This window comes from Sabethes cyaneus, chromosome 3, assembly GCF_943734655.1.
Source record: "Sabethes cyaneus chromosome 3, idSabCyanKW18_F2, whole genome shotgun sequence".
Lineage (NCBI taxonomy): Eukaryota > Metazoa > Arthropoda > Insecta > Diptera > Culicidae > Sabethes > Sabethes cyaneus.
This window is the reverse complement of record NC_071355.1, coordinates 40,528,449-40,539,238: the sequence shown is the minus strand read 5'-3', so window position 1 is coordinate 40,539,238 and position 10,790 is coordinate 40,528,449. Positions and strand designations below refer to the sequence as shown.

Here is a 10,790-nt window from a genome sequence, read left to right as displayed (position 1 = left end):
CGAAATACAAATTTCCTCATAACTTTAGAACTAATCAAGCAAATGGAACCAAATTTGGCATGTGAGAGTTTTAGATGGCAGAATTTTTTTTCTGTGGTGTATTACGACCCCTTTCCCTTTTAAGAGGGTGGGCTCCCATACAAATGAAATACAAATTTCCTTATAATTTGAGTACTAATCAAGCAAATGGAACCAAATTTAGCATGTAGGAGATTTTTGAGTCTTGAATTTATTTTATGATAGTTAGAGACCTCTCACCCCTGTGGTAGGGGGATATGGACTCTCATACAAATAAAACAGAAATTTTTGCGAAACTCAAAAACTAATCCAACTCGAGAAATTCGAGACTCTTCCATAAAACATTAATCAATAACAAGACCACAAAAACTATCTATAGTAACACTAGATCATTCAGGACGAGCCGGTCGCGAGTGTTGCCGGTGACCCGCCGTCGGAAGCGCCGCCCACTGGGGGGCTTGCAAAACTCGAGAAGTGACAAAGATCATCCGAGATTCATGATTTATGTACAACACAGGTTAATTTGTGGCAATACGAAGTTTGTCGGGTCAGCTAGTATCCAATAAACAGAAATAAAGCAAACAAAATAAACACCAATAAATAAAACTAAAACTAATAAATTAAAAAGATACACAGAAGTAATTAACAAAAAGAAAGACTACTGAAATGAAACATTGAGTACACAAATAAATCAGAGAGAACACAACACCAAGTAACCAAAAATAATTAAAAAAAAAGTATGGAGGTCTGTCCTAGGGGAACGAACGAAGGGTTCCCGTAGGACTACGGAGGCTAGTACAATTCTACAGCAATTTGTTACACAAATTTATAATTTACTGTATTGTAATAAATGTCCTAAAACATTTATAAACATTTATTAAACAAAGTTAAGTTTAAATATCCTGAATGCCTGTACCTTGTATATCATTTCTATCAGTCTGTTAGACTTTGTAGTTCCACTAAGAGTTAAACCATCAGGCCGCAATTACGCATCTCCTAATGATTAGCGATGATTTCGCATTTTGACAATTTTTGCATGACTTATAGCACTAGTCAACTTTAAGTAACTGACTTAAAACTGGTATGCAGTTGCCGAAGTTAGGTTACTTAAGCAGCTTGCTTACAACTTCGACTAAACCAAAAAAAAGTCTTCTGGGTTATCATTTACACCACTGATTCGCATTCGTCAATTTGCCACGAAATTGTTGTTGGCACCATTCATTGGGATAGACTGATTTGAAGCATAATTGTCTTACAACTAACATTAGGACAGCCAGTGAAAATATCAATTAGTTAACGTCCTCTGCATCTTATTAGTTCCTTTCGAAACTCTACTTTAGCGCTATTTGCATACTAGACAGAAATAAAATTAAAACTAAGTAAAGAATTGCAAGCAACTAACTGATGCAAAGCAGAAAATGATCGCTTTTCCTCGTTTTGAGAATTGCTGCGTCACGTCACATGCACAAATTTTCCTTCAACTCTGTTTCTCCGTGCGAGACAACAGTTCCGAACAAAGTATTGCAATATATGGATGCAAACTGACAAAAGCAAAGAATGACCGCTCACTTTTCTATGACGTTTCACTTTCAGCACATCAAATTGGCTAGATTCAATGTTTAAAGCTAAAATCGGTTGAAGAAGAGGACGGGTTTTGTACCGTGTACCCCCGTAGGTATGACCTTCTTTAATCTGAACATTTTTAATCTGTACCCCGGTGGTATGAATGCGTTCACATTAAAACCCGATCAAGCGTCACACACAAGTGGACCGGTAAATTAAAAAAAAGCAAAAAATCTTAATGCGTTTCCACTTGCTCAGGAGCTTTGGCAATATAGCTCATATGCAACTTATCTCTCTCGAGCACTCAAAATAGACCATTTTAGTCGAAACTGCCGAGCCAATTTCGTATTATACAAACCGAACCTTTAGAATTCGCGCATGTTTGAGATGTTTTCAAAACGTTTGTTTTCGTCAAATCAAAACAACAAGTTCATAGGGTGCGCGTCTTGCGCGTGTGTGAAAATGAATAGAGTTACCAAATATTCAGATTAAAAATGAACTCGCCCAATCTGAACGAGCTGTTTTTCATATTAGCGGGGGTTGAGTGTATTGTAACAAAATTGTTTACTTTCAAGACATCGAATTAGATTACGTAGTTTTGCCCTCTGGCGCACTTCCCAAACACAGTTATCAAATTGGTATAGGTTTAAGCGTCGTAATGAATCTGCGGCCTGTTGAGACGGGGGGTTTACTTTTTTTGTAAAAGGAAGCTACACTAAGCAGATGGTGTGTTTAACTGTCGTAATAAAGAAAATGTATGGGGAAATTTGACCTTGAAACTTTTCATTAATTTTCACTATTTAGTGATTGAAAATGGTAATTGTAATAAAAACCTCATAATTGCTACATCTATTATGAATCGATTGATATTCAAACCATTAAAAATCCATTCATAATCAGCAGAGACGTATTGGCGTTCAAAATTTTTCATTTTTCGTGATGCCCGAATTTTTTTTATTTTTTGGAATCACACCCTATCCAAAACCTTGCCGTAAGAAGTAGTCCTACGTTAAAAGAAGAGTAAAAAAGGAGTAAGAAATAAGGTAATAAAGAGGAACTGCGAAAAGAGCGAAAAAAATATTAAAAGGCAAAAGAATGCACAAATTTAGAACAGTACCGATCGTGCCGAAAGCAGGTACTAAATACCTCGAAAAGAAAAACAGATAAAAAATGGAAACTGGGGAACGAGGGAAAATGTCGACTAAACTAGGATAAGACACAGTAAACTGAGCTGAACTGAACATCAAACGATCAAAGAGCGATAATAATGAAAGAATAGGCAAATAAAATAGGACATAAAGAAACGGTACAGTATGAACTAACGGAGAAAAACAAAGTAAACTAGGAGAGATTAAACGAAAGAAAAAAACAAGAGAAAAAATCAGAGGGGTTGTGTACAAGACACGACCGCATATATAGGTGACGCAGGACTACGGAAGTCTCTTTGTAGTGATAGTGGCATGTATTCATGTTTGTAATTCGATTCTTCATGTATACATGCTATATGCAACATATATACATGCTACATGCGTTGTATGTAACACTTATCAAAGTAGTAACATTGCATACGTTTAATTCTCAAAAGATTGTGCATTTGAAAACAATTTAACAAAATCAAGAACACAAACTATTGCTTTCCTGCTAACTTACTGAAATTAAAGATTGTTTTTATTATCCATGGTTTCCCACGTTGAAGGGATTTTACCAATTCAATTCTATTTTATCAACAGCACATCTTTTCACCACACTTCTAGTGAAACGGCAAGCATGCGTATTCATACAGAGTCGTATTATAACCGAACAGTACAGCTGTAGCACATTTTTTCAACACAGATATCAAGTTCGCCGAGGTTTAATCGTCTCGCAGTAAAGAATTTGCGATCTGTTGGGACAACGAACTTGTGTCACTTTTACTGGCACACTTCCCTAACACAGACATCAAATTGGACTAGGTTTAATCGCGTTCGTAAGAAATCTGTTGGCACGAGGAGGCTTTGTCACTCTTTCTGGCGTACTTCCCAAGCAAGGACATCAAAATGGTCTAGGTTTAATCGCGGTGTTAAGAAATCTTGTTGAAATGAGGAAACTTGGTCACTTGTTTTGGCTTACTTCCCAAGCACAGATATCAAATTGGTATAGGTTTAGATCATCGTAAAGAACCTTCCAACCAATCACGAAGCGAGAATTCTGGTAAAACATAGGTTCATTATTTTCAATTTTTCAATAGTTCACCATCAAGAATCCATACTTTTCTTCATTTGAGTCAATTCTTAGAAGATTTTCCGATCGATTGGTGTAAGAATATTGAAAATCGATCGGAAAACCGCTAAGCTATTAGCGCTCAAAACCTTTCATTTTTCGTGACGCTCGCATTTTTCGATTTTTTGGAATGACACCCTATCTCAAAACTTGCCGTAAGACGTAGTCCTACGTCAAAAACTGAAAACAAAAGAAGAGTTTGAAACTACAGGGAGAAAATAAATATAAAATGGACCAAAAAAGAGAAAGGGATGAGTAGGAAAAATAAAGTCCAACATAGTGTATCAAAATACAAAAAAATAAAAATCAAAACATGAAAACGTGCAAAACAGCAAAAATCAAAAACCAAAGAAATCAAAAAGCCTAAAATACTACAAGAATGAGAATGACAACCGGCGCGTCGGTAGCCAGAAAAACGGGACGGAACAAATGAAAGTGAAGAACAGAACTCATTGAGTAACGATACTGTAGCGGAAGCGACGATACTGATGATACGATGTTCCCAAAACAATGCAGCCTATTCGGCGGCTTTTTAATTCAATGCTTTAGTCGAAAAACCATTGTAACATCAACTTTGACGTAAAGAGACGTAAGAACCGAGGGCTAAAAGCTTTTGAAATGAAGAATCAAATCTACCCAGCTAGCATTTTCATATGTATAAAAAAGGTAAAAATCAGCATTACGTACAGATATACATGCTAAATAAATCGTATTTCATGCGCAAAATTGGCATATCCCTACTATTTTGAAGGCGATATACGTGATTACGAATAGTTTTGAGCGTTACGACTATATAAGTATTTATATACGATAATATCCGATTAAGCGCGAGTCGCTCCGTACTACTGTACGATTTTGTGCTGAAAATCGTATGTATGTCAGTCATAATCATTATATACGACAAAAAATCAACTTGATCCCACTTTATCCAGCTTTAGTTACGATTTCGAGTTTGTTAGGAGATATTTACGATAGTTTTCGTACATTGATATACGAGTTGGTGCTAGCTGGGTAGTCTATAAAAACAGACGGAAATACAAAGAGAAACGATGAAATAAAAATAAAAACCAGAGCAAATCAATTTCATAAAAAACGAAGTTAAGAAAAAACTAAGAATGAAGACAATGGATTATTAGAAAATACACAAAAACAAATAAATAATAATATACAACTATATATGGGTGTGCAGAAAACAAGAGTAAGAAAGCTCGAAAAAAGAAAACATTAACAAAACTAAGAAACAACAAGGAAACTAAGAAAAAAAACTGCAAAGTCAAAATGTTGAGAGAATCAGAGGGAAAATATCGAAATGGAAAACAACGAACGCGGAATCTATAAACACCCTAACACCTTGACACCAAATTTAACGAAAGTAAAGATAAGACAAGAAGTGCAAGAAAAACACAGCAGCTAATACCGGAATTAATTAATCAGTAAATAGAGGGCTAATAAAAGTACCGAAAGTGTGAAGATAAAAACTAAAAGACTGCTCTAAAGACTAAAGCAAGCAAACATAGCGAAACAGAAACAGAATTTTAAGATGTTAGACTAAAAGAAAACAAATAATAACGTCTGAGAGCAACAAAAAAGAAACCGTTCCATCTCCCGCTTCAATCTACGTTCCAATGTTCGTTACAATCCACGTTCCAATCCCTGGTCCAATCCCCGTTCCAACCCCCGTCCCATTGCCCGTTTCAATCCCCGTTCCAATCCCTGCTCCAATGCCTATTCGTTTTCCCGTTTCAATCACCGTTCCGATCTCCGTTCCAATCCTTGATCCAATCCCCGTTCCAATCTCCGTTTCAGTTCCCGTTCCAATCCCCGTTCCGACCTCCGTTCCAATCCTCGTCCCAATCCCCGTTCTAATCCATGCACTCATTCCCGTTAAAACCTCCATTCCAATCACTATTTCAATCCTCATTCCAATGCGTACTCTAATTCCCGTTCCAATCCCCGTTTCTTGCTCCGCTCCAGTCACCGTTCCATTTCCCGTTTCAATCCCCGTTCCAATTCCTGTTTCATTTCCCGTTTCAATCATCGTTCCGATCTGCGTTCCAATCCCTGATCCAATCCCCATTCCAATCTCCGTTTCAATTCCCGTTTCAATTCTGCGTTTCAATTTCCGTTCTAATTCCTTTTCCATTCCACGTTACAATCTCCGTTCCATTCCTCGATTCAATTTCCATTCTAATCCCCGTTCCGATCTCCGTTCCATTCCTCGTCCCAATCTCCGTTCCATTCTCCGTTTTGATACCCGTCCCGATCTCCGTTCTAACTCGCGCTCTAATTCCCGTTCCAATCCCCGTTCCATTCTTCGTTTCAATCCCCGTTCCAGTCTTTGTTCCAATTTCCGTCCCAATCCCCATCTCAATCCCCGTCCCAATCCCCGTCCCAATCCCCGTCTCAATCCCCGTCCCAATCCCCGTTCCATTCCTCGTTTCAATCTCCATTCCGGTTTCCGTCCCAATCCTTGTTACAATCCGCGCTCTAATTCTCGTTCCAACCCCCGTTCTAATATCCGTTCCAATTTCCGTTCCAATCTCCGTTCCAATTCCTGTTTCAAGCTCTGTTCCAATCCCCGTTCTAATCTCCGTTCCATTTTCCGTTTCAATCCCCGTTCCAACCTGCGTTCTAATCTCCGTTCCAATATGCGTTCTGATTCCTGTTTCAATTTCCGTTCCAATTCCTGTTCCAATCTCCGTTTCAATTCCCGTTCCAATCCCCGTTCCAATCTCCGTTCCAATCCTCGTCCCAATCCCCGTTCCAATCCATGCTCTAATTCCCGTTCCAACTTTTTCAATCCCTGTTCGAACGCGCACTCTAATTCCCGTTCCAATCCCCGTTTCTATCTCTGCTCCAATCACCGTTCCATTTCCCGTTACAAACCCCGGTCCAATCCCCGTCCCGATCTCCGTTCTAACTCGCGCTCTAAGTCCCGTCCCAATCCCCGTTCCATTCTTCGTTTCAATCCCCGTCCCGATCTTCGTTCCAATCCCCGTCCCAATCCCCGTCCCAATCCACACCCCAATCTCCGTCCCAATTCCCGTCCCAATCACCGTTCCAATCCCCGTTCCAATACCTTCTCCGATCTCCATTTCAATCAGTTCCATTTTTCGTTTCAATCCCCCTTCTAATCTCCGTTCCAATCTTCGTTCCAATCTCCGTTCCAATCCCCGTGTCAATCCCTGTTCCATTCCCCGTTCCAATATCTGCTTCAATCCCTGTTCCAATCTCCGTTGCAATCACTGTTCCAATCCCCGTACCAAACCCCTTTCCGATCTCCGTTGATAATCGTCATTTTAATCTCCGTTCCAATCCCTACTCCTCGTTCCAATCTCCGTTTCAATCCACGTTCCATTCCCCGTTTCAATCGCCGTTCCATTTACTATTTCAATCCCCATTCCAATTCCCGCTTTAACCCCCGTTCCAATCCCCGTTTCAATCCTTTCTCCGATTTCCGTTCCAATCTCCGTTCCAGTATTCGTTTTAACCCCCTTCCATTCCCCGTTTCAATCCCCATTCCAATCCCCGCTTCAATCCTCGTTCCAATCCCACTACAGCACATTGACAGGATAGAGCATAAAACAACATAAAGGAACGAGAGAAAAAGCAAACAAGAAAGAGAGAGAGATAGAGAGAAAAAAAATATTAAAAGGACTATGACAAAATACAGACGAAAAATTTAGAAATCAGAGATCGAAAGAATTATGGCGTTGGTTTGAACCGAAGGTTTTAAGGATTTTTAGATACGCTCATAAAATGGAATGGAATGGAATGGATGGAACGCATGCAATGCACTCAAAATAATTGGAAGTTTTTGTGTTGTTAGGGAATTTAAACTACCGCGAGCCTCCCTGTACCTATTTTTCCGTGGATTCCACTTCACGAGTTGTTTCGCCCAGGAAATACTAAAAATGGAGAACGAAAACTAACTCATATGAGATCTAAAACCAGAAAGAGAAAGAATCATGCCACTGCATGGTTTACGTAGGACCGCTTTAGGTAGCTATTTGCTTTGAATAAGAAAATGACTAAAAACTTTAGCATGAAGTTTGTCCAATTTCAAAAAAACTAAAAACTTTAGCATGAAGTTTGTCCAACAATTTTTTTAGACTGCATTTAAAATCAGTAGTTTTCCGTATTGGAGTCAATGCATAGAGGATTTTTTAATTAATTAGGCTAACAAGCACCATCAATAAATTCAACTCAAACTAGTAACTAAGTGAAATTCATATTTTTCACATTTCTGCAAGCCGTAAAGGATGTTTTTCAAAGTGATCGTACAATTTTGCACGAAAACAAAATTGATGGTACTATGTACGAAACCAATATTTAAAAAAAAAACCATGGTCAATAATTTTATCAGAAGACTCCAGTGAAAGATCTCCGATTTAGTCATATTTATCGATGGTTCATTGCAAAAATTCATTACTCTTGAACCAGCATCGCATCGTAGGGGGCTCTGTAGCCGCAAGGTTACCGAGTCTGCTTTGACAAGCGAGTGGTCGAGGGTTCGAATCTTAGTAGAATCAAGCCATTCGATGTGCAGTGACTTTAGCATGAGTTTATTCTCAGGTCCCTCCATTTATCCTTCCTTCATGCTGACTTCTACATATTTACTCACTGAAGCCTCTTGACAGTGCAAAAGTCCCTCCTATAGTTAAATGTACTGGTCAGAGGAACGAATGAGTCCTTGACAGGGACGGCTATACTATGGGATAGTGCTGGCAGCGAGGAATAAGTGTGTAAAGTAGTTCAAGTTTTGAAGGGAGGGTAAACCCCAATCCACACAAGCACACATAAAATTTGATAAGGCAGGTCATACAGCAAACACCCGGGCGATATCACAATAGATCAACTATACTGGTCGCAGTGATGAGTCCACACAGGAAAAAAAGCATCGTAGAACAAACATTTATAATGAAAATGCAAGCAAATTATCTGAAAATGTTTTTTAAAAAAATTTTTACGGGAAGCGAAAATTTGTAGATTCGTAAAATCAGTCATGAATGGTTCGTACATATAAGCATAGTTATATCCGTACGAATTATTGTGATTCATGCATTATACAAATACGTACATACACGATTAAAATAGTATAATAACGACACCTATCGGAAAATAGCGAAATCTATGTTTTCTGCGAAAGAAGCTGACATGATCGGGAATCGAAGTTGAGCTCGTTAGTAATATTTCCGTACGAACAGCCTACGATGTCGCAAACCACAGAACCAAGACTACTGCATACCAAGCAGATCATAATTGCACAAGTCTATTTTTTCTTACATAAAATATTCGCAACCCGTTCTCGCCGTTCTCGTAACGATGTCAGACAACAACCGTGCTTCAAATGAGTTTTCATGCAAGATATGCTACGAATGTGCTCTCGTACAAAATAAGAACCATTCGTAATAACAATATCTGCGGTAGACGAGAACCCCACGAATGTTTTAAATGGTTTGAAATTATTTTTGTCAGCTGCGAATATAGTTTTACGGATATTTTTTCTAAAAATAATACGAAATTAGTTTCTTAGTGCATGCAATGTATGGTCATGCCCAGCTGAAATATTCAAATGGTGAATTTTTCAACCACTACCTAGTATAATCTCATAAGGAATGCACAACATTTTGCTTTAGCTGAAACGTTCAACGTATTAGTTAGCGTAATGAATAAATGCAAAACAAAAATTTTTAACTTATATTTCATTTCAAAATTTCAAAGTCAAATAGTCTAATACTCTAACACAAAGGAAGTTCACAAAACACCGCTGCACGCTTTTTATAGCACAGAAAAATCATGAGGTGTTGCGAGACATCGTACTGACTTGCTGGCCAAAGGTTTATAATAAAGTTGTGAGTCAGTTTAATTGATTTTAGAACGTCGAAAGCAACGTAAATAATGGCCTCTGCACTTCGGTTAGGGCTAAAAAAATTATACAAACGTCCATTAAACTATTCGCACCGAAAAACAACATTATTTTTCCCAACCCAACATTCCACCCATCCATCTAATTTATCGACTGTGAAACCGAACAATCGCTTAACATGACACAGCAGCATATTATGCGCTTGGTACATTATATTTCCTAATCCGAAACATTTAGCACCATTTCACGCGCTCATCGACGACCGACGACGACGACGGCCGACCAACGAAATAATTCATGAACCAAACAGCCAGCTAAACGAATTGAAAATTCCACCCCAACAACCAGCCGAAGCCCTCAAAGGCAATAATCCTCTTCACAGTTGACCAACCTGGTTCCGGTGCTTTTCGAGCGCCAGTTCACGAGACAGATGCAACGACGGAGGGAAAAGAAATGGAATCACTTCATTTTCCATGCCACGCAGTTTCACAACCGTCGTCGTCGTTGTCGTCGTCGCCTCCGATCAGCTGTCATGGGAAACTTTTCCCGTTCTTCTTCATTACATTGTTGTTGCTCTAATAGCGGTTCACTTTCTTCTCACTTTCAGATGCAGTATGGCGCAGCCCCTCGGAAAATGATCTGACACTGAGCTTCTGTAGAAAAGCCCGCCACCCCCTCGCAGCCTGCTGCTGCTCGTCTCACGTTGGCAGGTGCCATCCAACTACCGAAACCGTAAACTTTTTGTTTCTCCGAATCTCTTGTTTTAAAAGTCAAATTTTTAAATCAAAGATCATTCCTTCGGTTGCGCACTGACGCAATTGTTTACGCTTTCTTTTTCCTTTTCCCCATTTCCCGCCGAGAGGAAAACGCGAACAAAGGCTATTGTTTATTTTTTACATTATTGCAAGTGCATTATTTCGTCGCGACAGTCCGGAATGATAACGAGAAGAATGCGAATACCGGTGATAGCACTGCTCTGTTTGCTGCAGCTCAGTGAAACTTTAGCAAATCCGAATTCGGACGTCGATGGGCGATCGGCAGCCATAGTAGCGACAGAGGACGATCGAGAGCTAAAAGGAAA

At 39.1% G+C, this 10,790-nt stretch overlaps 1 protein-coding gene across 1 annotated transcript in view; it reads left to right on the top strand.

The window, feature by feature from the left end:
* The first annotated feature begins 10,644 nt into the window (after window positions 1–10,644).
* LOC128739493 (uncharacterized) overlaps window positions 10,645–10,790 on the top strand; it is a 912-nt gene continuing 766 nt past the window's right edge. The window contains exon 1 of the mRNA XM_053834987.1: window positions 10,645–10,790. This exon is cut by the window's right edge and continues 766 nt beyond it. Within this exon, the coding sequence (XP_053690962.1) occupies window positions 10,645–10,790 (146 nt within the window).